This window comes from Camelus ferus, chromosome 29 (assembly GCF_009834535.1).
Source record: "Camelus ferus isolate YT-003-E chromosome 29, BCGSAC_Cfer_1.0, whole genome shotgun sequence".
NCBI classification, from domain to species: Eukaryota; Metazoa; Chordata; class Mammalia; order Artiodactyla; family Camelidae; genus Camelus; species Camelus ferus.
In genome coordinates, this window is record NC_045724.1 from 16,621,766 (window position 1) to 16,647,976 (window position 26,211).

The 26,211-nt window shown below is 36.1% G+C and overlaps 1 protein-coding gene across 1 annotated transcript in view; it reads left to right on the forward strand.

The window, feature by feature from the left end:
• CFAP70 (cilia and flagella associated protein 70) overlaps positions 1–26,211 on the forward strand; it is a 71,631-nt gene that overhangs the window by 31,908 nt on the left and 13,512 nt on the right. The window contains exons 14-26 of the mRNA XM_032469862.1: positions 457–564; positions 4,771–4,849; positions 5,151–5,341; positions 7,672–7,803; positions 10,308–10,433; positions 12,802–12,935; positions 13,057–13,172; positions 13,370–13,594; positions 18,120–18,278; positions 18,836–18,957; positions 20,446–20,598; positions 21,102–21,263; positions 24,861–24,950. Coding sequence (XP_032325753.1) covers positions 457–564; positions 4,771–4,849; positions 5,151–5,341; positions 7,672–7,803; positions 10,308–10,433; positions 12,802–12,935; positions 13,057–13,172; positions 13,370–13,594; positions 18,120–18,278; positions 18,836–18,957; positions 20,446–20,598; positions 21,102–21,263; positions 24,861–24,950 — 1,797 coding nt within the window. The remainder of the gene's footprint in view (positions 1–456; positions 565–4,770; positions 4,850–5,150; positions 5,342–7,671; positions 7,804–10,307; positions 10,434–12,801; positions 12,936–13,056; positions 13,173–13,369; positions 13,595–18,119; positions 18,279–18,835; positions 18,958–20,445; positions 20,599–21,101; positions 21,264–24,860; positions 24,951–26,211) is intronic.

Consider the following 26,211-nt stretch of genomic DNA (forward strand, 5'->3'; position numbering starts at 1 on the left):
AGTTCAGTTTTGGACATGTATTTAGGATGCTGTTTGCAAAAATCTAGGTAGAAATATCCATCAGTTTGAAGTTGATAGATGGTGCTTATGAGGGTGTGGGTGGGAATGTCAGAAGGTTATGAGAAAACTGTTTCTTCAAGACTCACGAAACAGATTTGGTGGAAGAAAGAATGTCATTCATTTGAAACAGTTCCAAGAACAGTATCAGATAAATTAAACAAGGCTTCATCTGGGGTAGAAGTTCCTAAGAATAAAATTGAAAACCTTTTTTTCTGCAAGAAATAATCACTGTTGCTATTTTTCTTTCCAGTTATTTTTCTATGTAAAAAATAGTTTGTCACAGTCACACTATATATGTAGTTGTATATGCAATTTTCTCACTTACATTGTGAGCATTATCTTATGTTACTAAAAATTTTCATAAGTATCTGTCTTTCTGGAAATAATACATTACAGAAAAATGTGTTTACAGCAATATGTAGAAGCAGGGACATACATTGTGTTGGAGATTCAGCTGGACAAAGCCTTGGTTCCGAAGCGCATGCCAGAGGAGCTAGCCAGAAGGTATGTAGCAATGGTTCTCATACTTGTTTTGCAAAACAATTTTGGTATAAATAAAAGGAAGTTGTTTTGTCCACATAAATGTAATTTTTCCTGGGCTAAGCAACAGACAGTTTTCTGGTTTTTTTTTTTTTAGATGAGGTTTCTTTTATTTGTTTTCTTGTTATAAAACAGTATATGCCAATTAAAAAACATTTGAGAAATTCAAAATCAGCAAGAAAGTATCTAAAAACACCCAGCTTTATTTATTTCTGGGTTTTTACTGGGTTATTACTCACCCAGGAATAACCACTTTTGACATCTTAGTATTTATCCTTCTGGAGCTATGATAGTCTCTGTATTACACACACACACACACACACACACACACACACACACACCCTTGTCACATATAAATGTATATAATTTAAAAAACTTTTTATATTGTATCACAGTGCTTTGATTGTGTCTCTAGGAAGTTGTCCATTTCATCTAGGTTATCCAATTTGTTGATGTATAATTATTCATAGTATTCTCATATTATCCTTTTCTTTTAAATTGAAATATAGTCAATTATGATGTGTCAATTTCTGGTATACAGCATTATGTCCCAGTCATAAATATACATACATATATCCGTTTTCATATTCTTATTATCCTTTTTGTCTATGTAAAGTGGGGAGTAATGTCTCCATTTTCATTTCTGATTTTAGTAATTTGATTCTTTGTTCTTTTTTCTTAGTTCATCTACCTAAAAATATACCAGTTTTACTGATCTTTTCAAGGGACTAGCTTTTGGGTTTTGTTAACTTTATTTTTTTTCTCTGTTTTATTTATCACCACTCTAATCATTATTGGTTTCGTATGCTCTTCTTTTCTAGTTCTTTAAGGTATACAGTTAGATTACTGATTATTTTCATCTTTTTATTGTATGCATTTAGATCTATAAATTTTCCTTTAGCCCTTTTTTCACTGCATCCCATAAGTTTTGATATGTTGTATTTTGTTTTTATTAATCTCAAGGTATTTTCTCATTCTCTTGGGTTTCTTCTTTGACATATTCTTTGACATATTTAAAAGTGAGTTGCTTAATTTACACATATTTGTGTATTTTCTGATTTCCTTCCAGTTATTGGTTTCTCGTTTCATTCTATTGTGATTAGAAAATATACTTTGTATGATTTCAGTTTTTTCCAATTTACTGAGATTTGTTTTGTTGCCTAATATATTGCCTATCCTTCAGAATGTGCCATGTGTACTAGAGAAGAATGTGTACTCTGTGAGAAGAATGTTGGGTAGTGTTCTGTATATGTTTGTTAGGCCTAATTGATTTATACCGTTGTTAAACTCCCTTATCACCTTGTTGATCTCATGTCTGGTTGTTCTATTCATTCCTTTGGGTAGCCCCAGACAGGTTAGAACAAACCCAGTAACTTGAGAATAAGGTCTGTTCTGCTCCTCCAGAATCAGGGGCCAGTGTGCCACACTTGAAATACAGGTAGCCATCTGTAAGACTGCCACTGAGGTGAGGCAGGGTCAATTGAAAATGCCACAAGGCTTTCCTACTATTTTTTGTTTGCCTTTTTCTTGATTCAGTATTTGCTTGGTTGTTGTAAACCTTTGACTGCCTTCCAGACTTCTGACAAAGTTGGTTCTGACAGTTTCTGGTTATTTTTTCAAAGCTCTTGTGGAGGGATGGGAGCTTGGAGTTATCTAATCTGCCATTTTGCTGACATCTAGACCTCATGAGGAGCACCACACTCAGTGAAGGATGAAAGCAAATGATAACTTCCATCTTGGAAACTATTTACTACAGATAATTTTAAGGCTTTTGGCAAGTATCATCCAATTGCCTTCCCAAAAGTTTGCAGTTCCACCAGTGATGTATGAGACTGCTGTTTCCTCATACATTCACTAACACAATAATTTTTATTTTTACAGGGAAAGAAATTATCTTATCTTAATTCACATTATACATGTTTTTGTGAGCTTAAACATTTTTTCACATATTTGTTAGTCATTTGGAAATCTCCTTTTGAAAATTACCTGCTGTCAATGGTGCATTCATCTTTTATACCAGATAGTCCTTAAACTTCTTTACATTTTACATTTAGCCCCTTCAAAAATAAATTGAAAATATTTACCATAAATTATATATGTAAAATAAGGTTGATAATCTAGAAATAGAAAGTTAAAAACACAAGTCATGGAAACAAAAAGGAAGAAAGTATTAAATAGGGCTTTCATGAATAGACATCAAGTCTGAGCTATCTAACAAAAAGGGAAGCCCTTTAAGTTATGCAATTCTAATCATAAAGGTAGATGCACACTAGTCCCAGAAGAGACCATATTTTTTTCCTTGCATTAAATTCTAGAACAAATTTCTCATTCAAGCTTCTACATAGGGAATTCTGAGTGACAGAATAACAGCATTGTTAATGAAACTTTTACACTAAATACAGAAGCAAATTCTTATGATTTTTAAAAATTGAATTATATTTGACATATACTGTTATATTAGTTTCAGGTGTACAACATAATGGTTCAATATTTGTGTATGTTTTGAAATGATCACCACAATAAGTCTAGTTAACATCTGTGGTCATACATAGTGATACATTTTTTCCTAATAATGTGAGCTTTTAAGATCTGCTCTCTTAATTTTCAGACATAAAATAGAGTGTTCTAGCTATAGTCACCATGTTTTATATTACATCCCCATTTATTTATTTTATAACTGGAAGTTTGTACCATTTGACCCCCTTCACCCATTTCTCCTGCTCCCCAACCCTGCCTCTAACAACTATCAATCTATTATCTATATCAATGAGTTTTTCTTAAAATTTATGTTTTAACATCTCCTCTGACTTTTTGAAAATCAATTTGACTTAACTATATATAGTACTTCTCAAATTATGCTGTGTATCAACTTTAGAATATTATTGAACTCTTTATATGAGAAAGGTTATTAGCTATAAGTTTTTTCTTTGGCTGTAGGGAGGTGGAAAGCAGATTTCTCCTCTAAGCTAGCTCATGTGACAGTATTATAGAGCAAAGGCTAATTAGAATGTCAGTGAGAGAAAGTTGGACACAATATTCATAAAGATTATTTGCCTTTGGTTCCTGGCTGAGGCATGTGTGTACCAGACTGCTGAATCTATGTCAATGTGTAATAATATTCTTAAACATGAGAAGAAGTTCAACTAATTTCATAATAAAAGTACTGCAAATTAAAACTACCCTGAAATGCCTTGATTTTTTTTAAAATTGTGACGATTAAAAAGGCTTGATAACTCATGTTGTTGATGAGAATATTTGGAAACAGGTCCTCTGATACAAACTATTCAGAGTATAAATTGATAGAACTCCTGCAGAGGACAATTTGGTAAAAGCTATTAAAATACAAATGCATGCAGTTTTTTAACCTAGTAATTCACTTCCAGTAACTTCTCTTTGGATAAATATTCTTAGCAAGACCATTAGTGACCACCACATTATTAAATCCAATGGTTTGTTCTCAGGGTCATTGTGACCAGTGATTAGTGTTTAACTATTCAATCTTCCTTGAAACACGTTATTTACCTGACTTCAGGACACAATACTCTCCTGATTTTATTTCTTCCTCACTGGCCTTCTTTATCTCTCTGGCCTCTAAATGTTGGAGTCCCTCAGAGCTCAGATCTTGGATTTCTTTTCATTCTACACTCACTCCCTTGGTTTCTTTCCAGTTTCATGTCTCTAAATATCAACTATATGCTGATGGCTCCCAAATTTATATATCAAGACTGAACCTCTCTCCTGAACTCCAGATATGTATTATCTAATTCTCACAATTCTGGTCAGAACCATAGCAGTCTCTCACCTGGCATCCCTGCATCTACCACTCCATCCTTCAGTTAATTTTTAATTTGAAAAAATTACAGCTTTATTGAGGTATAATTTACATAACCAAATTTACCTTCACCCATTTAAATAATACAATTCAATGGCTTTTAGTGTACTCACAGGGTTAAACAGCCATCACCGTAGTCAACTTTATAACATTTTTATTATCTCTAAAAGAAAACCATAGGCATTAGCAGTCACTTTACATTTCCTCCCAACCCTCAGGCCAGTCCCCAACCAACACCCTGCACCCCAGCCCTCAGCAACCACTTATCTTTTTTTTTGCATAAATCTCCATATAATAAAATTTTTTGTGGGGTTTTTTGTTTTTCTTTTTTGATACAGGGTCAAGGAAATGATTCCTCCAAGGCCACCTCTTACCCGTCGGACAGGAGGAGCTCAGAAGGCAAGTGCCAAAGCCAAGGTGAAACTCTTAAATAATAAGATGTTGAGTGCACCCATTTGCAAATAAGGCATGGTCTTTTCAGTATGTTTTCCAGAAGAGGTGAGAAATTACAGCTTCACAGGTTTTCCTTCCTGCTTCTATTTGTGACCAACGGCATACAGTGTTTAATCTTTGGCTGATAGTCTTTGAGCTGGGAAGAAAAGGGCAATTTATACCTAAAGTATTATTGAATGTAAAACCCAAACCAGTTTCAGACTTCCATCCAGATCTTGACCTCTTTGAAGTCTCTTTACCAGCCATTTTGTATTTTCCTAGGCAGTGAGTGACTACCACATGCAGATCAAGAACATTTCTAGAGCCATTCTGGATGAGTATCACAGGATGTTTGGAAAACAGGTAGCCAAACTGGGGAGTGATATGGATAGTGAAACCCTGGAGGAGCAGAAGTGCCAGCTCAACTATGAACTTAATTGCTCTGGGAAATATTTTGCTTTCAAAGAACAACTCAAGGTAAATACTAATTTATTTAATTAGTCCATGTATTGCCGGTGGATATAACCGGTGTTCCAGGTTCTTGTCCCATCCCAGAAAGAATTCAGAGACAAGACGTAGTAAGAAAGTAAAGTGAGAATTTATTAAAGGATGGATACTACCCTCTCAAGGGGAGAGCTGGCAGGCTCAGGTGAGTGGCTGCCTGAGTTTTCTTGGCAGGTTGGTTACATTGGGTGTAAAAATGGGCAGAATATTCACTAGGGAGGGAAGGGTCTGGGGTCATATTCCCTGACTTTCATCCCAACTCCACCTTCCCAAAGGGAAGAGGGATTCTTATCCTTATTTAGTCTGGACCAGAAGTGTCATGACGTTGGTGCATGATGGGTACTTCTAATCTGCAAGGCTAATTTTATTGAGATGAGGGCATAATGAGTAAAAGGTTACATTCGGACACTGGAGATTCCTGCCTTTCCCAACCTTTCTTTGTTGGCCTCCAGGCCACTTATCACCCCCAAAGTTGTGACCACTTATCAGCCCAGAAGTTCCTGCTTTTCTTTCTCTGCCCAGGGATCCCTGTTGCTTACATGATGTATGGTTTCCTGCGTTGGGCCTGTCTCTCCTTTCTGTCCAATTCCTGCCATTTGGCCTGCATTTCCCTTTCTCTGCTCATATCTAGCTATCTGCCTGCTCTAACACATGAGTTTTTATGAAACATCTTCTCTACATATCTAGTTATCATTTTTTCTTTGGTTGTGTTCAGCTATGCTCCACCATTCTTGCTGTTGATTCAAAGGGCTACTTTCTCTATGACAGAGTGTCTGGAGAAGCTCCACTCCTGCAGAGCCTTGGAATTGTTCAGTACTTTTTTTTTTTTGCATTTTAATTAAATGAATAAATAATTATTTTATTAAGTATGGTCAGTTTACAATGTTGTGTCAACTTCTGGTGTACAGCACAATGCTTCAGTCATACATGAGTATATATAATGGAATTGTTCAGTATTTATACTGAGTGTGAGCTTTTAAGAAACTTATTCTTCACTTGAAGCTGGGCCAGATTCTGGTCCAGATTTCATGTTGCACTAGCAGGCAGAAACTCTGAACCTGACACTGATTCCATGACTAATTATCTCTGTCTTCTATTACAAACCTTTTCTTAGTCCATAGAATCACTGAGATTTGGGAAATATTTACTTAATAATAATATCTTGAATATTAATAGTAACATTTACTGAGTGTTTGCTGTATACCAAACTTGTAAATGTTACACATTTTACTAATTTAATCGTCACAACAACCCTATGAGGTAGGTACTCCCATTTTACAGATGGAGAAATGCAACATTAGTTGGTTAAATAATTTGCTCAAGATCATAGAGTTAGTAAAGGTCAAAGACAGGATGCAAATTCGGGTGGTCTGGCTCCAGACTCATGTTCTTATCTGCTACAATGCACTTCCTCTCTATGCACATTTACTATGTGCCCTGTACTGTACTAAACAGATACAAAGAAAGCACATGGAAGTAATAAAGTGAAAAATAACTGATGCTCACGGAGGCAAGAGGCTTTTCTCACGTGGCAAAGTCACACCTCAGTTTGATTCCTGGTTTCACCATTACTAACTGGATAACCTTGGTCAAGTGAATTTATCTCTCTGAGCCTCAATTTCTTTGCCTAATAATGAGAAATGATATTGATATTATTACATGGGGTCATTATGAGAATTAAATAAGATAATGCATGGAAAGTATTTAAGTACAAAACCTGGCAATAATGTTTACTTAGGGAGAAAAAAAGAAGCTTTTCTGGCTATAGCAAAATGTTATTTGTACTGCATTGTAAGATTCACCACCTATTATTTCTCTGGCTTCTCAATCATCTTCTGAAATAGGATAGTATTACCAGAAGTACATATCTGTTTAACAAATGAGAAAATTGAAGTACCAAATGTAAAATAATTTGTGAGGTTGGACAGTGGCAGGATTTGAACAGGATTCCATTCTCCAGATTCTAAAATCATGCTTTTCTCCTTTTCTCTGTTGAATCAGTGGCCACCATGAGAAACGTAGTGCATAAACATAATGCTAGGATTTTCTTTAGCTTTATGACTCTTCACACAGTCTGAGTACTGTATTGACCATATTAGTGATGATGGTGATGTCAAGAAAGGAAGCTATGTGGAGTATGCTGACCAGGGGAAAATCAGAGAGCCAACAGTCTAGCAGTCACCAAGGGAAACTAATTACCTTCTGGAGTTCTGATGAGCCTTAGATCAGAAGCTCAGGGGAGGTCTGTGCTATTAACATCGTGCTGGACTGTGTTATCGGATGGTGGTCTGTGTCTCTTGCAGCATGCTGTGGTAAAGATTGTGAGAGAGAAGTACTTGAAGACAACATCATTTGAAAGCCAGGAAGAACTGCAAACATTTATTAGTGAGCTCTATGTGTTCTTGGTAGATCAGATGCATGTGGCCTTAAATCAGGTAGGTGCTCAAGAACTAAGAACCCTTCTTTTTCTCGGTAGGTCCTCAGGGTCTCCTCTGAATGATTCCTTCCTTTCTTTCTTCTTTTCTTCTTTAATTCCACAAACATTTATTGAGGTGTCTGCTCCATGCTAGGCACTGGAAACACCAAGATGAATAAGAAACTGCCTAAACTATAAGGCTATTTTTTGGAAAAAAAAAGGAGTATCTTCTTTCAACTTCCTAGAAAAATTTATAACTGACATAAAGTTGAGGGATAAAAATAAAATCAGCTATGTAAATTGTGAAACAAAAATTATCGTTCAATTTATTCTGTGAATGTCTGCAATTCTCAACTTTTTCTTCAAGATTGATAAAGAAAAACTATGAGTTTTCAGATATTATGCCTGAATGACAATGACACTTCAAACATTCCTTCTCTAATTGACTGATAATCTGCTCTCTTCCCACTTGTCTGTTTATATTTGCACAACTTTTATCTTGCCTTCATTTGTTCATTTTTTAATGTATGCCATTGTGATTTGTTTGAAAACAATGACAAAATCAAAATCTTTTTTGCCTCCTTAGTAGTCTCTAACCAGCTCTGCCTCCTTATAGCCTCTATTCTATCTGTTCTTTCCTTCACTGCTTTTTTCTTCTTTGCCACCATCACTTTTTCTTTCACCTGTTTAGCCTTCCTGAAAGAGGGAGGAGAGGAGTGTCCAGTGTCCTAGGGTTAAGAGAACAATCTGGCAGAGATGATTTGAATGATTTGATTTGGAAAGGAATTGAGAATTGAGCATGAGCATAAGGTAATGTTGCCTAAGTCCCCAAGGATCCCCTGTCTAGTAGAGGAGACAGGCACAAAATACAGGTAACTAAAGTAGAGTGAGGTAAGTGCTGTGACAGAGATGTGTCCATGGTAGAGCACATTAGGGAATGCCTAAAGAAAAAGTGAGCAAATTCACCCTGAGATCTTTTAGGAAAGGATTCACAGAGAACCTGTGACTTGAGCTGGGCCTTGAAGGCTAAAAGGAAGTTCTCCAGGTAAATGTTTCAGAGCATTTGAATCATAGAGAACATCACAAAGTCTTGGAACTTGGAAGAATATGGCATATAGCACAGGTTGAAGTGGTTGAGGGACAGAGAAATAGATGATGAAGCCAGGAATCAGTTCTTAGTGGGGGAGTGGGGAGTAGGCAGGGAGGCCTTGTATGTAACACCAAGAAGTTTTGACCTTGTCCATTCTTAGAAGTTGGATGCAATTAAGTTGAATTATGTGCTAGGAAATAGTATTGTTAGATTTACATTTTACCAAAAAAAAAAAACAAAAACCAAAAACCCTTGGATAGCATTATATAGGATGGGTTAGAGGTGGTGAAGCTGATTATTTTAACTGGTTATTACATACAAAAGAGGAACAGATGCTTAACTTTAATGCCCCACTGGGTAGCTGGTAATACCATTGACTAGGACAAGAAATACAACATGAAGAAATCTGGTGGAAGGCAGGTGATGTTGAATTCCGTGTTGAACATTGGCTCTTAGTGGGGTTTTGCTCAAGTGAGATCCAAGCTAGAGAGATGAGATTTGGGGAACCATGAGTATATAGATGCTAGTCAAACTGTGGCCATAGATGAAGCTGCCAAGAAAAATATGAGTAGAGAAAGAAACAAGCTGGCGGAGAAACCCTAGGAAACACCAACATTAAGGAATGGATGAGGAGAAGAATTAAGGAGATAAGTGAGTTGTGAAAAGGCAAAAACCCAGAAGTCAGTGGTATCTCAGAATCTAAGAGAAGAAAATTTTAAGAAGAAAAAGTGGTCAACATTGTCAAATACTCCAAGGAGTTCAAGAAAAACAAAACCTGGGGTTGAGGAAGGCGAGATTGGAGAAAATGGTCAAAACATGCAAATTTCCATTTACAAGATAATAAGTGCTAGGGATGTAAAGTACAGTGTGAAGACTTAAGTTAACACTGCTGTTTGATATATACGAAAGCTGTTAAGAGAGTAAATCCTGAGTTCTCACTACAAGGACACATTTTTTTTTTCTTTTCTTTTCTTGAAAGAATAGATGTAGCTTCCAAAGATTTACCCTAGTCTCATGTTCTCTTGATATTTGAAGACTCTAGCTAGTTATTGCCAAACTTTTCCAAGTCATGGCACCTAAAAATGATAATATTTGTCTGTACACTAGAGAAAATGAAAGAAGCTATTTGAGGTTAGAAATATTTTAGGGATTCTGACTGTCTTGAGGTTTGAGGGGAGCAGTTCTGCCCTAAATAATTTTTATTCACTTCCATGAGCTCAGACTGTTGGTATTCAGATACCTGAGCTTCTTTTTCAACCTTGATATTTATCTCTTGGTTCACTCTCACTCTCTTACTGTATTGGCAAGACCATAAGAAACCTCACTATCATTTTAGATATCATGACTAGAGTCTCGCATCTGATTTGTTCTTATAAAACTTCTCTACTTCCAATTGATTCATTTTGTCTGCCTAACATCTTGATACTGACCAGACCATGCCAGATGATGTTCAAGGCACTACTTCAACCATTTACATCAGCAGTGAACAGCTTCGACTCTTTGCATTTGAAGCAGAAGTCAATGAGAACTTTGAAATGGCAACAGTGTACTATGAAGAGGTAATTAAACACCTTCCCAGTAGTTGTTGTTACAGCTATTTGTACAATATGGGTATAATAAATAGTAGTTTTTGATTGTTTAAAATCCAACCTTATTAATGAAAGGATAGACACATAGATCAATAAAACAGTCCAAAAATAGGTTCACACAAATAAGGCCATTATATTTTTGACAAAAATTGTAAAATAAATTCAATGCAGGAAGAATAGCCTTTTCAAAAAATTGTATTAGAACTTTTGGTCATCCATATGCAAAAAATGAACCAATGAGACGGAAGAGTAAGAGGACATGGAGTTCACCTCCCCCCCATGAACACAATAAAAATACATTTAAATGTGGAACAATTCTCACTGAAAACTATAACTGAAAACTGGCAGAAGGACTCCTGTACAACATAGGCTGAAAGAAAGATACACACATAATCAAGTAGAAGGGGAGGGGAAGTGATCAGGTTGGGACCTGTACCCCTGGGAGGAGACCCAGGGGAAAAGGGAAACTGCACTCGCCTATACCCTGGGAACTGGGTTGAACCACAGACTGGGCAGCGCAGTCTCTATGCGGAGGAGGCCAGCGCCTTGGCTGGTTGGAGGATCACTGGGCAGATAGGAAGGGTGGGGAAGCCTGGACCCCTCTTGTGAGGAGTGCAAGCATGCTGGTTTGCCCCAAGGCAGGACTGAGAGAGGTCTGCCCTAGTGGCAGGGTTTTCCATGACTGCTTCACCATGCACCCCAGTCCAGGGCAACTGAATGCTCCAGCCCCACTCTGACTGTGCCACAGTGCAGCATTGGATCTGGGGTGGCCATGACTCAACTACAGGCTGCATCTGGGAAGAGCTGCTGACACCTACACATTTAGTATGTTGGACCTCAGTATGCACACGGGCTCTACTTGCTTCAGCACTCTGCTCCTGTGGTACAAAGGTCCTGGTGCAAGGAAGGAGAAAAACACATGGTGAATGGGAACATAGCCAGTCCAAGGCCAACACTCAAGGCTTATGCTCCAATGACTTGTAATTAGACACCCCCTAATCCCTGCCGTCCCTGACAGAGCAGTGATGGCCAATGATCAGAGAGGAAGTCCTGCCTTACATCTGTTGCCGGCTCTATCCTCTGCATCTCCAACCCCACCTCCTACCAAGGTGATAGATGCCAGCATACCCTCAGAAAAGACTTGACTGACATCCACATCAAATCTAGTTTTCCCATTCTGTGAATTACCTTTTAATTCTGTTGATAGTTTCTTCTGATGTACAAAAGGTTTTAATCTTGATAAAGTCCAATTTGTCTATTTTTATTTTATTGGCCGTGCCTTTGGTATCATAACCAAGAAATCATTGTCAAATCCAATGCTGTGAAGCTATTGCTCTATGTTTTCTTCTCAGAGTTTTGTAATTTTAGGCCTTATATTTAGGTCTTTGATCCATTTGAGTTATTTTTTGTATATGATGTTAGGTAAAGGTCCAACTTCATTCTTTTGCATGTGAATGTTCAGTTTTCTTAGCACTTTTTGTTTAAAAGACTGTCCTTTCCCTATTGAATGGTCTTAGCACCTTTGTCAAAAGTCATTTGACCATATATGCTAGGATTTATTTCTGGGCTCTCTTCTGTTTCCTTGGTCTACATGTCTGTCTTTATCCTGGGATCAGACTGATTACTGTAGCTTTATATGTTTTGAAATCAGGAAGTATGAGTCTTCCAGTTTTATCCTTCTTTTTAAAGACTGTTTTGGATATTCAGGGCCCCTTGAGATTCCATATGAATTTTAGAGTGAGTTTTCATATTTCTGCAAAAAAACATCGTTGGGAGTTTGATAGAGATTGCATTGAATCTGTAAATTGCTTTGAGCAGTATTGATATCTTAACAATTTAGGTCTTCCCATCTGTGAACATGGAATGTATTTCCATTTGTTTATGTCTTTTAAAATTTTTTTCAGCAATGTTTTATAGTTTTCACTTATTATGAGCTGCTTTTATTATTACATATTTGTGGCTAATCTTATACTTGCCTTCTCAAGACTATGACAGAAATTATTATATGTGAATCTCTAAAATGAAACATGAAATGAATCTTTAGGTTCCCAAGTAATTGGATGAGCATATGATGACCAGAACACTGACAGGAGGAAGCAATGAGTCGAAGATTCATTTTTACATTATTTCAGCAAGTATTTAATGACCACATACTATAAGCTAGAGAAGTGACGGTGCTAGGCATTTAGAATTCAGTGGTAGGTAAAAAAAGAAATTATAGTTTCTAGTTTCAGAGATTTAAAAGTTTTATGGAGTGCTTACTATGTGATGTTATGTGCATAAAGAACATGGCGTAGTGTCACAATAACCTTGTTCCTCTTGATGTTTCATGTGTTAGAGGTTGGTCCGTGAACCCCAGAACCTGGAGCACTGGCTGGACTATGGTGCCTTCTGCCTCCTAACTGAAGACAATATCAAAGCACAGGAGTGTTTTCGGAAAGCTCTTTCCCTCAACCAGAATCATATCCACAGGTATGGTTGAAAGGGAGATAAGGAATGAGAAGGAGCAAATAAGCTTCTATATGAAATTGTCATGGTTGCATGGCTGTGACATGAGACCACGTTGTTAATAATGTTGGTGGATTCTTCTCAGCTTGTTGCTGTGCGGTGTCCTGGCTGTCCTGATGGAGAACTATGAGCAGGCAGAAATTTTCTTCGAGGATGCTACTTGCTTGGAACCAACTAATGTTGTAGCCTGGACTTTACTTGGTTTGATATTTTCCTGTGATATGAATGTGTTTTCTTTCATTAGAAGATTTTCCCTATTTCTTTCCACTCTTTAATGACTCATTATGTAGTTTTAAGCTTTGGTAAAAATGTGGGGAATTTAAGTGAAATTTTGCAATTCTTCAGTATTTAAGGTGGGAAATAGTCCCATTTTGCTTCAACATCTTTTTTCCCTTCAGGCTTGTACTATGAAATTCAAAACAATGATATTCGAATGGAAATGGCATTTCATGAAGCCTTCAAACAGCTTCAGGCACGAGTATTTCAGGCACAAGTAACAACGCAGAGGAGCACTGGGACTGTGGAGTATGTTGAAGAAGGAGGGAAAGCAGAATCCAGTTTAGGCCCTTGGGGAATTACTAGTGGTTCTTCTACAGCAGCAACCAAGGTGGAAGCCCCAGCAGGTAGGACTAGGGAGATGATGAGTGTCTATTGGAAAAATTACTGATCTTATGAATAGGACCTGGCACGTAGTAGGTACTCAGTAAATACTTAAGTGAATGAGTAGGTGGGGTTCTGAGTTGTTCCAGGGATACCTGAAAAGGGTCTTCTGAAATATTTCCTCGTTCATATGACTTAAAGTCCAAAGATTCTATTGTTGCTATTCTGTATTTGGAGTCTTAGAGAATTTATTATCTCTTTGTATCCCTAAAAGGAATAGTATTGTAGCCGAGTAAATTTCTTTCTTTTTCCCACTCCCCTTTCCCCACCATATAAGGTCCCACTCTTGTAATGGTTAAACTTATTTATTTATTCATGCATTCTCTTTTTACCCTGTTCTTCACTGCCTTTCTCCTTTCCTCCACTTTAGGAAATCAGTCTTTCTAATGTGTTTAATATGTGTGTTTTTGTTTATGTGTTTCTTGCATATGTTACTTTACTTATAAGTTACTGCACATTGTTATTTTATGTACATGTATTTTCAACAGTTTGAGATATAACTGACATTTCATAAACTACACATATTTAACATGCACAGTTTGGTAAGTTTTGACATATGAACACACCCATGGAAACATCACCACAATCAAGATAATGAACTTATGCAAAATCTCCAAAACTTTCCTTACATACATTTCTAATCTTTCTCGTGCCCCCATTTCCAGATAGCCACCAATTAAGTTTCTATCACTATAGATGAGTTTGCATATTCCAGAATTTTAGAATTAAGTAGAATCGCACAGTATATACTCTGCTTTTTTATTTGACTTTTTCACTAAGCGTAATTATTTTGAGATTCAAACATGTTGTTGCCCATATCAGTAGTTCATCCTTTTCATTGCTAAATAGTATCCTGATGTATGGAGATACCACACTATGTTTGTCTGATCACCTGTTGGTATATATTTGGGTTGTTTCTAGTTTGGGACTATTAAAATAAAACTGCTATTGATATTTGTCTGCAAGTCTTTGTATAGACATATACTTTCATTTTCTTAGGCAAATACTTAGGAGTTGAATGGCTGGGACCCTGAGTTATCTTGCACAATGTTTTTATTTTTTAAATATCTGGGAATTTGCCAGATATTCTTGTTTTTTATTTCTAATTTGATTTCATTGTGGTTATAAAATGTAATTTGCGTGATTGAATCCTTTTTGCATGATTTTAATCCTTGAACTTCTTTTATGGTGTAGGATTTGATCTATTTTGATAAATGTTCTAAATACACTTGAAAAAAATGTATATTCTGTTGTTGAGTGGAGTGTCCTATAATATCAATTAGGTTTAGTTAGTTGATTGTGTTATTGAACTCTCCACATCCTTTGTAGTTCTGTGCCCTTAAAGTTTTGTTTAAATAGCTCTTCCTACCTCAAGTCACGTTTTCTTCAATTAACTTTATAGTATTAGTTTTACATTTAGATCTTTAATCTATTAGGATTCCATCTTTGCATGTGATTGTAGGTAGGCTTCCAGTTTTATTTTTCTCCATATAAAGATCTAGTTTTCTCAAAACTATATATTAAACCATCATTTTTCTCCTTTGATTTAAAATATATATTCTCTGAACTCTATTCTGTCTTACTTGTCTTATCTTTAAATAATATCACACTCTATTGCTATGATGTTGTAGTATACTTTAATATCTGGAATATGAGGTTCTCTCATTTACTTGCCTTTTGTATACCTTACTTACCTATTCATGAACCTTTATTCACCTATCTGGAGTTTGTAGTGAGTTTATCAAGTACATTAAAAGTCCAGTTGGAGATTTTATTCAGACTGTATTGAACTTATAGATTAATATAGGGATAATTAATGTCTACCTATTATTAAACCGTTCCATCCAAGTATGTGGAGGATCTCTCCATTTACTCAGGTCATCTTCTGGGTTCTTTATTAGAGTTTTAACTTTTTTTCCAGTGAGGCTCTGTTTAAGTAATTCATAGATATTTTATAGGTTCCATTGCTATCATAATAGTATCTTATTTTAATTATGTTTTCTAGGTGCTTATTATTGGTATTTTTTAATGAATGATTTTGATTTTCTACATTTTAGATTTAAGTATATACTATTATTTTTTAGATTGAACTGTATATAACAATCTTATTTGCCTCTTGTTAATTCAAGTAGATTATTAATTATATATGTTTTTCAGAATATGGTTATCATATCTGCCAATATGAAGTGTTAACTTTTCCTCCCAATCCTCATACTACTCATGTCTTTTTATTATCTACAATAATATGATATGTATCAGTTGTGGTGTTCAACCTTGTCTTCTTTCTTAGCTTAAGGGAAGTGAGTTTAATGTCTATTAAGTATAAAATATGCTGTAAGCTTTTTCTAAAAAAACCTTTACAGAATCAAGGAGGATCTCCTCTATTCCTAATTTGCAAAGAATTTTTTTCATTAATAGGTGTTGAACTTCATCAAATTATTTTTCTGCATCAGTTTAAAAAATTTTCTCCTTTTACCTATTAATATAGTGAACATTGTTGATTTCTTTTATATTGATTAATCCTTGCAATAATGGGATAAATCTTACTTGATCACAATGTATTAATTTTTAATATACCTTTGGATTTCAATAGCTAATGCTGTATTTTGGATCATTGCATCTTTGTTCATAAATGAAATAGACTATACTTTTCTTTTGTCATTTAGTTTTATAATCAAGATTTATTAAGCACCTTTTGTTCCTTTGCTCTTCTGTATCAACTTACATATGATAGCAATTGAGTTTGACTTAAACGTTTGGCAGAACTCAACCATAAAAAAACCAGGACCTTGGGGTTTTTGGCAGGGAAAGTGTTTGACTATCATTTCATTTGATTAATCTTTAATATATTTGTGTTCTATATTTCTTATTGTGTTATTCATGGCATTTTATGCATTTTAGGAGTTCACCAATTTCATTTAGGTTTAAAAATTTTATTAGAATATGTTTTTCATATTAGTCTGTTATTTTAAAACAGACTTTAATTTTTTAGAGCAATTTTAGGTTCACAGCAAAATTAAAAAGGTGTAGAGGTTTCATATATACTCCTTGTCTCCACACATGCAGTCTTTCTTTCCCATTATCAACATTCCTGGTGACATATGAGGTGCTGTATCTTATATGCTTATACTATCTGTATATCTTCTTTGGTGAAATGTTTATTAAGGTCTTTGGCCACTTTTTAATAAAATTGCCTATATTTTTATTAAGTCTCTTGCAAATATTTTCTCCCAGTTCTGTGGCTTGTCTTCTCCTTCTCTTCACATTGTCCTTTGCTTGCAGAGTATAAATTTTTAATCCCAATGAAGTCCAGTGTGTCAATTTTTTCTTTCAAGGATCGTGCCTTTGGTGTTCTATCTAAAAAGCCATACTCAATGTCATCTAGGTTTTCTCCTATGTTATCTTCTAGGAGTTTTATAGTTTTTGCAGTTTACACTTAGTTCTGTGATCCATTTTGAGTTAGTGTTTGTGAAGTTATGAGGTCTGTGTTTAGATTATTTTTATTTTTTTCATGTAGCTGTCCAATTGTTCCACTGCTATTTGTTGAAAAGTCTATCTTTGCTCCATTTTATTACCTTTGTTTTTTGTCAAAGATCAGTTTACATTCATGTGGGTCTGTTTCTGTGTTCTCTGTTCTGTTATACTGATCTATTTGTCTGTTCTTTTGGCAGTACCACACTGTCTTTGTTTTTGTGTTTTCTAAAATATATTTTTATTGAAGTATAGTCAGTTTACAATGTTGTGTCAATTTCTGGTGTTTTCAAAATGGTATCTTTTTCTGTAGCAGAGAATGACCTCTTCTGATTCACAGCCAGCTAGTACTGATCATTTCCTAATTGGCATTGCTTTTTATTTTTATTCCTAAAACATTTGTTATTTGAGAGACAGATTGGCATGTTTAAGAGCTTCCACAAATTATTTAACTTTTCTGTGATTCACTTTGTTTAATGGAGCATAATAAATAAATCTCATAATATTGTGAAAATAAATAAGATTATACATTACAATCCTTAGTGTAATACCTGGCATATAGTCATGTTCAAATATAGCTACTTATATGATGATAGTGATGATGATGATGATGATGATGATGATGATGATAATGATTTTGAACAATAAGATAAAATAGAATTCCTGTCATTCAGGGGTTTTAATATTATCTAAAAATATGTTAATCTTCTCCTCTGGATTCTTTGTGGGTTTACAAATAGCTTTTGTAATAGGTATTTGTTTGACATTATCATGACTTGAGCTAGCAGCAGGGTTGGACTGGGAGTCATAGTGACAGAAGCTGTGCTGTCAGTTTAGCTTACACTCTTTAAATTATTCAGAAATATTAGAAGTCTGAAAAACAAGTGTTTCCATGCAATATTTAGGGAATGTGTTTCCTGTGCTATGGAAATCAATTGTATTTTATCTCCTGTAATAACCTTTTAATATACAATGTAAGAAGGGGTTTTTTTTTTCATTAAAATTTAATCTTTTTAGGGCTGGGAGCTCCATTATCCATTCTGGATGAATTTCTTGATGAATCCTCTAACCTGCAGTCTGATTCACATGAACCCATTTTGTCTGTACAATCTCAGGATCCAAATACCAGCCAAAAACCATCCAACACATTTTTCAAGGGGATACCAACAAAAAAAGGTAATTAGAATAAAGATTTCCACTTGAAAGAAGGGTATAAACTAACTAGACAGTGATGAAAACTCTTATGATAAGCAAAATGGCAATCTTAACTTGCTTGAAGTTGATTCGTTTATAATATTGTTTAAGTTCCTTCATATGAGGCTAGGCTCTGAAATCCAATCTTAATAATGTAACTCTTTAAATAGTAAGGATTTATATTTAGCTCAGAGAAGTAGCCAACTAAAGACCTGTGATTTCCTAAGAAAGAATTTTCATTTTTAAAATATCCACAGATTTAGAGTATTTACAGATCTGTTTCACATTCAGGAAGACATGAATACTTAAAAAAAAAAAAAAGCTTTCATTTCATTCCGCTTGCATTTGGGACCACCAGTAGACTAACCTTGAGAACCTTGAGATCTCCTCTTTAGGGGCCATTGCTATAGAGTAATCTACTGATTTCAAGATTATAATTTTTCTCATATGTTAGAGTAGAATACTCTCCCTGCTATGTGTCTGAGCTTCTGACATTTTTCCTCTACATCTAATTGCCTATTATTTTAATGTATTTTCAGAAGCATCAAAATGTCAAGAGTCATTGACTTGTCTGCATCCCACTCCTTATAGTGTTTCCCAGACTCCTACCACCATCTTCATGGAGACCATACACTTCTTGATGAAGGTCAATGCTGTGCAGGTCAGAATATTTAGAAAAGGTCAAGTAGATGGAAAAATTTTAATGAACTACTTATAATGTCTTAGCGGTGTCTTTGCAAACTTAAATGTATATGATACAGAAATCAAATATGCTTTTGACATCACACTATAGGCCCAGTGGGATAAACATCCAAAAATATGAACCGCTCTCTGCAGAGAGCATCAGGAGACCTCACTGCAAGTCTGCTCCCTGTAGAATACCAGCAGAGCAAAATCAGACTCACATGTAGCCTAATGCCACCTTATTATGGGAACTCATATTATGTGAGTGTTGGGGGTTCACAGGAGCCTAATCATACCCTTCTTCCATTCCAGTTTCTGAACCAATTGGAAATAGATACACAGTGCTATATGGGGGATAAAAATATTAATTTTTTATTGGTAAAGCTGGGCTGGAGATGTGACTGGTCCCAGATTTGACTTATCCATGCAGTCACAGGTGGAACAGCTAGAGAACTGCAGTCCCCTTCCAGAGAAAAAGAGCTTCCTGCAAGGTCTACTTACCACATAGGAAATAAGAAACATACCCATGAAGTAAGCAGTGGGAGAGAGAGCAAAATCCAGGAGCCAAGAGAATTGACTTTCAACCTGTAGAATGATGCTCCACTTGAGGGTGGACAAGCTCAAGAAAGAGCAAGAATTATGAACTAGGTGGGGTGGACCACATTAAACAAGAGCCTTTAACATACTAACCTTTCACAATAGAGAAATAGGTTCTCTGTCTCCCTGATTAAATAAATCACGTTTCCCCATGTCCAGGAGCCAGAATGCTGGTAGAGGGAACAGCTGCAAAGTCCCCCATCCCCTGGTATTTTCCTAAGCAGGTATAAATGTTAGTGGAAATTTCTATATTATAGGCTGAGATGAGAACAGAGGGAGAAGAAAAGAAGGGCTTCCCCCTCTACTTAGCAAGTACATAGGACTTCGTGAAATTTGCAGGCCTTATATAGTATTAAAAACAAAGAACAGCCAAAAGTATAAAACTAGTGAACATAACAAATATTTGAGAGTGTGTCGGAAATAGGCATTTATATTGCTAGGATCCCGAGTCTGGAATTTTAGAAAGGGAGGTTTTGCCTCACTTTAAGTTTCCTTACAGTGACAGCTGCCTCAAAATACTACTTCATATGTACACGGAGTGGTTGATGAAATGCTTCTGTCTGCTACACAATAGGCTAAAATTTAAAAAAAAAATAGGCTAAAATTCATCCAGTATGATCAGGAAGATACAATACTGCAGATAATTCACTTGGAAATGTGACTAAGTAAATAGCTGGTAATGGAATCATGATGTGGTGAATGTTTATAATTCACCCGTATCATTTTGAAAATGACAAGTATTTCATTCTATAATATGTTCCTTATTATTTATATCAGAGACATAAGAGAATCTTCAACCATGAGAGCTATGAAACTGATACAATGCAGTCGTTTACATGTTTTTTATAAACTGATTTTTTTCTTGCAGTATGTACACAGAGTACTTGCACATGAGCTATTATGCCCTCAAGGAGGCCCAAGCTGTGAGTATTACTTGGTGCTGGCCCAGATACACCTTCTCAAGAAGGACTTTGCTAAAGCAGAGGAATGCCTTCAACAAGCAGCCCAGGTGGACTACCTGGTAATAACTTTTGCTAGAGCCTCTTAAGGAAAGGGCAAGCAGGCTTTCTTAACAGTGGTGATGCCATATCACATGTAGATTTCTGGTTCCCAGAGGCGGGGGCCATGAGCTGTCAGTAAACTCAATTATCTGTTTTCTTCCATTTGGTTTTCTTAATCAATCATGAGTTTTACAAAGGGCAGAGAAAGGATAAGGACAGCTCTTTAGCAAACCGTTATCTATTTCAAGTTTCCTGAACTTCTACTTTCTTATTGTGAATACTATCATGGTTATGCTTGAATGGTTTTCTTAATATTTACCCTAAAGACAAAATTGCTGTGAAGAATGTAAGAAAGAAATGAGAGGGCAGTCCTAGAACAACACCTCCCAGTGCAACTGATGGCCCTCATTGTAATTTGCAAAAGAACATGGACTTAATCTAAGTTTAAATGTTAAACAAAGATCATTAATGTACTTTTAAATACCACTTCATCCCATGTATTACTTGTTCTTCACTTTCTCAGAACCCCAACGTCTGGGGCTTGAAGGGTCATCTCTATTTTCTGAGTGGAAATCATTCTGAAGCCAAGGCATGCTATGAGCGAACCATTAGTTTTGTCGCGGATGCTTCTGAGATGCACTTCATCTTCCTGCGACTGGGGCACATATACCTGGAAGAGAAAGAGGTGAGGGATAGATGGTGGGGAGTAACTGTGTAAATCAGGTCGTGGTCTGGGACCTGATTAGAGTTCAAGCATTGACATCCATCTTTATGGACTAAAAATAGCAATATGATAATGACATTTTTACATCCAAAGATAAAGTGACTTGCCCAACATCAGATAACCAGTAATTAATAGAAGCAGGATTCAAACCCAGGCAGTCTAGAATTAGAGTCTGTAATTTTAACCATTATGATACTAAAAAAGTTAAGAACTCAGTAAGTATTATTTTAGATATTATTTTAGCTAACTTTCTTTTATTAGCAGTAGTAGAAACATTCATAGCTTGAGTTAAGTAACAGAAAGTGTCATGGGCTTCAAAAGAACTTCTCCAAACTTCCTGTTCAACACAAAGCTTTATATGTAATTCACCTGAGGCTAACTCCATTCCACTGGGCACTGTGACATGACCTTTTAGCACTTCCTCTCCACAAGTCCTGTCTATATTTTAGGAAATACCCACAAGGCCTTCTAAAAGAAACTTTCTCTTATGGAAAATTTCAAATGCATACCTAGTAGACAGAATCAGAGAATGAACCAACTTGGACCCATCATCCCACTTCAACATTATCAACATTCTGCCAAAGGCTTTTTGACTCGATGCTTTTGTTTTGACTTCATTTCTCTTTCTAGAACACACAATTTATTTTATTTAAAATAAAACAACAACAGCAATGAGAAGTTACAATGCCTTATAGTTTAAGGAGGAAAGCTCACATAGGCTTGAGAGAGAAAAACCACTGTCCCATTGTGGTGAAATAAATAAGAAAAAGTTTTCTTTCTGAAGTTGTTGCCAGCTGCATCTTCTCAGAGCTACTGACTTACTCAGTTCTAGGCAGGCAATTCTTAAGCTGTTAGCTGAGGCTCAGCTATTGCTCAATCTCTCACACTTGAGTTACAAGACAGGGAGTCTTTTGTGGGCAGTTTCCTTGGGAAGTTTGGTTTTTGTTTTTCTAAATGCCTCCTGTACTACTGTAGAGAGCTTTAGACCTTTTACAACAAGGTAACAAACTCTCAGTATGAGGCTTTTATCGAGTATACCCCAAAGTTCACAGACTATGTATCTGTCATCCCACTACATGGTGTTGCTTTTAAGTGAAAGGGGATAATCCATAAAGTCAAGGTGGAATTCAGATAATCATCGTGGTTACCTAGAACTTCCAGTGTAACACCTTGCTTCAACTTATGCAGAGGCTGTAAATGTCTGTGGGACTTCTACATCAGTCTGCCCTTTAATTTGGTTTATCCCTATCTTCTCACTAGTTTTCTTGTGATAGCTTCCTTAAAGTAGACATAAAAATATAATCCAAGTCCAGAATAGCCAACATAACATTGAAAGAGAAGAATAAAAGTAGAGAATTGACCCTACCTGACTTCAAGACTTACTATAAAGCTACAGTAAGCAAGACAGTGTGGTATTGGTGAAATAATAGACAAATTGTTCAGTAGAACAGAATAGACAATCCAGAAGTAGACCACATAAATATAGTTAACTAATCTTTGACAAAGGAGCAAAGGCAACACAGTGGAACAAAGAAGATAATCTTCAACAAATGGTGGTGGAACATTGGACATTCACATGCAAAAAATAGGTATCTAGACACAGACCTTATACCCTTCACAAAAATTAACTCCAAATGGATCATAGTCCTAAATGTAAAATGCAAAAACTATAAAACTCCTAGAAGATAACATAGAAGAAAATCTGTATGACATTGGGTATGGTGATGACTTTTTAGGTTCAACCGCAAAGGTATGATCCATGAAAGACAGACTTAATAAATTGGACTTGACTGAAATTAAAAACTTATGCTCTGCAAAAGACAATGTCAAAAGAATGAGAAGATAAGCTATGGACTGGGAAAAAATATTTACAAAAGATACATCTGATAAAGGACTGCTATCCAAAATATACAAAGAACACTTAAAGCTGAACAATAAGAAAACAAACAACTCAGTTAAGAAATGGGCCAAAAACCTTAACAGACAGCTTACCAAAGAAGAAATACAGATGTCAAATAAGCACATGAAAAGATGCTCCACGTCATATGTCATTAGGGAAATGCAGATTAAAACAATGATTGAGACAGGCTGGGACCTAGAGCCCTTTGCTGCAATGCTTGCACCTGGACAAATGTCTCCTCAAACAACAGAATATAAAGAAACTGTAAGAGACTAAAAATAACTGTACATGTGCAGTTGGGGCAAAATATGAACAACAAGACACAAAAAAACCAAAAACTCATTGGCCACTTCTGAGGTGTTAGAGCAAAAGTAGATCCCTGCACATAATCTCTGCACACAGCACCACCAGGGGGGTGGGCTGAGTAGCTAAGTCACCCCCCTGGCCTGATCCATGAGTCCATCCCTACCCTTACCCCATTTAAGGGACCAGCTCGCCCCCATTCAGGGAATGAGCAAGGGAACCTGTTACTTGTTTTCACTCCCTCCTTCTGCATCATGAGTCCCAATAAAGCCTTATCTGAATTTCTCATCTGGCCTCTTAATTTTTATTGATTAAGGAGTTCAAGAACCCTGGTCAGTAACATAATGAGATATCACTACACACTAAAATCTGACCAAAATCTGAAACACTGACAACACCAGATACTGGTAAGGATGTGGAGCAACAGGAACTCTCATTCATTGCTGGTGGGAGTGCAAAATGATACAGCCACTTTAGAAGACAGTTTGGCAACTCTTTACAAAACCAAAAATATTCTTACCATATGACACAGCAGTTGTGCTCTTTGTGTTTACCTAATGGAGTTGAAAACTTATGCCCATACAAAAACCTATGCGTGGATGTTTTTAGTAGCTTTATTCATAATGGCCAAAACTTAGAAGCAACCAAGATGTCCTTCAGCAGGTGAATGGATAAATAGCCTGTGGTACATCCAGATAATAGGGTATTACTCAGTGCTAAAAAGAGATAAGCTATCAAGCTATGAAAAGACATAGGGGAACCTTAAATTCATACCATTAAGTGAAAGAAACAAATTTGAGAAATATACATTACTGCATGACTCCAACTATATGACATTCTGGAAAAAGCAAAACCATGAAATCAGTAAAGAAATCAGTGGTTTCCATGGGTTGGAGGAAGGAGAGTGATGAATAGATGAATCACAGAGAATTTTTAAGGCAGTGGAAATATTCTAATAATGGAAACATGTCATACAATTATCCAAACCCAGAGAATGTACACCACCAAGAGTGAACCCTAAGGTAAACTGCGGACTTTAGGTGATGACGATACGTCCACGTAGATTCATCAGTTGTAACAAAGGTACCACTCTGGTGGGGGATGTTGATAATGGGAGAGGCTATGCATGTGTAGGGACAGGAGGTAAATGGGAAATCTCTGTACTTTCCTCTCAATTTTGAGGTGAACATGAGACTTCTCTAAAAAAGTTGTCTTAAAAATATGTATATATACAATCCAAGAACTCATTTAACTTTGATTTGGAGTATAATTACAGAAGCCCCATGATTATCTTAGAAATGGAGTGTTTGAAGCTTCCAGAAGAACAATAGCTTAGTGACGCTTTCTTTCTACAGTACGAAAAGGCAAAGAAAACCTATATGCAAGCCTGTAAGAGATCGCCTTCATGCCTTACGTGGCTCGGACTAGGAATTGCCTGTTATCGGGTAAGAGGATCAAGGCTTGAAACTAGGCCTGTTCATACAGCTAACCTTGACTCCTTGGTCTTCCAGGCACCCTGGGGAGTCTGTGATGACAGTGAGCAGGCAATCAAGGCAGTCTTCTCTAATAAAAAGTTGCTCTTCAAAGTTGTTCTTAAACTGACGATCAATCTGAACTACAAAAAAAACTCCCACAAAAACTGAAGCATGAAGCTATGGAATAAAAATGTTCATGTTATTTAGTATAGAAGCTCGTAATTGTATGATGTTACCTGTAATTAAAAAGATACGGGATATGAAAACTCTACTCAATTCAATTAAAGAATTTACTTGGTACTTACTAAGCTCTGTGGCCCTTCTGTATTTGGGAGGAGCTGCTACAGCTTCTGATAGACCCTTTTCCCCACTATCTCTAAAAACTCTTTAGTCACTCTTCCCTCCTTTCCTCTAGTCTTTGAAAGAGGCATGCATTCTGCTGTTCTTGTCTAATTCCTTTGTGTGTACTTCTTGATTCTATCCCTCTCCTTTTCTCCCAATACCTTACTCTCAATATTTTCTTTCTCTTTGATTTACACTTTTAAGCTTTCCTTCTCATTCAGCTCTACAACAACCACCACCTTCCTGGTTGCGACCTTTAACCGAAAGAATTGTCTGCGTTCTTTGTCTCCTGTTCCTCATTGCTATTTTGTTTACTGTAAAGAAAATATTTGTTCTTTATAGAAAATTTAGATGATACAAAATATAAAGAAAACATAAAAATATAGATAATCCTACCCCTCAATGAAAATTACCATTAACATTTGAATGCATTTTCCTCCAGCCTTTTTTCATACATACATGAAAGCAATTCTAATGTATAAAATTATAAATAATACATTTACTGCTTTGTAATCTTTTTTCTACTTAATAATATAGCATAGGTACCTTCTCACATCATCAAATAGTCTAAAACATGAATTTTTTTTCTTTAAAACGAGAGTTTTGATAACTGCATGGTATTCCCTAGTTTGGATACATAAGTAAGATTACCATATAATTTATCGTCTAAGCCAGGACACTTCTGAGAGTGAAAAGGAGGATATTAATAATTACACTGGGACACAAGGGGTGTCACAGAGCAACCAGGACATGTGATTACTTATATATAAGCCATATGCCCCCTGTGCCACCTTCCCAGAAAGGAAGTAAAATATTTTTAGCTATTAGAAATCTATCAGCACTGTCGAAAATACAAGAAACCAAGTATACAAACTAGTCAGTATAAGTC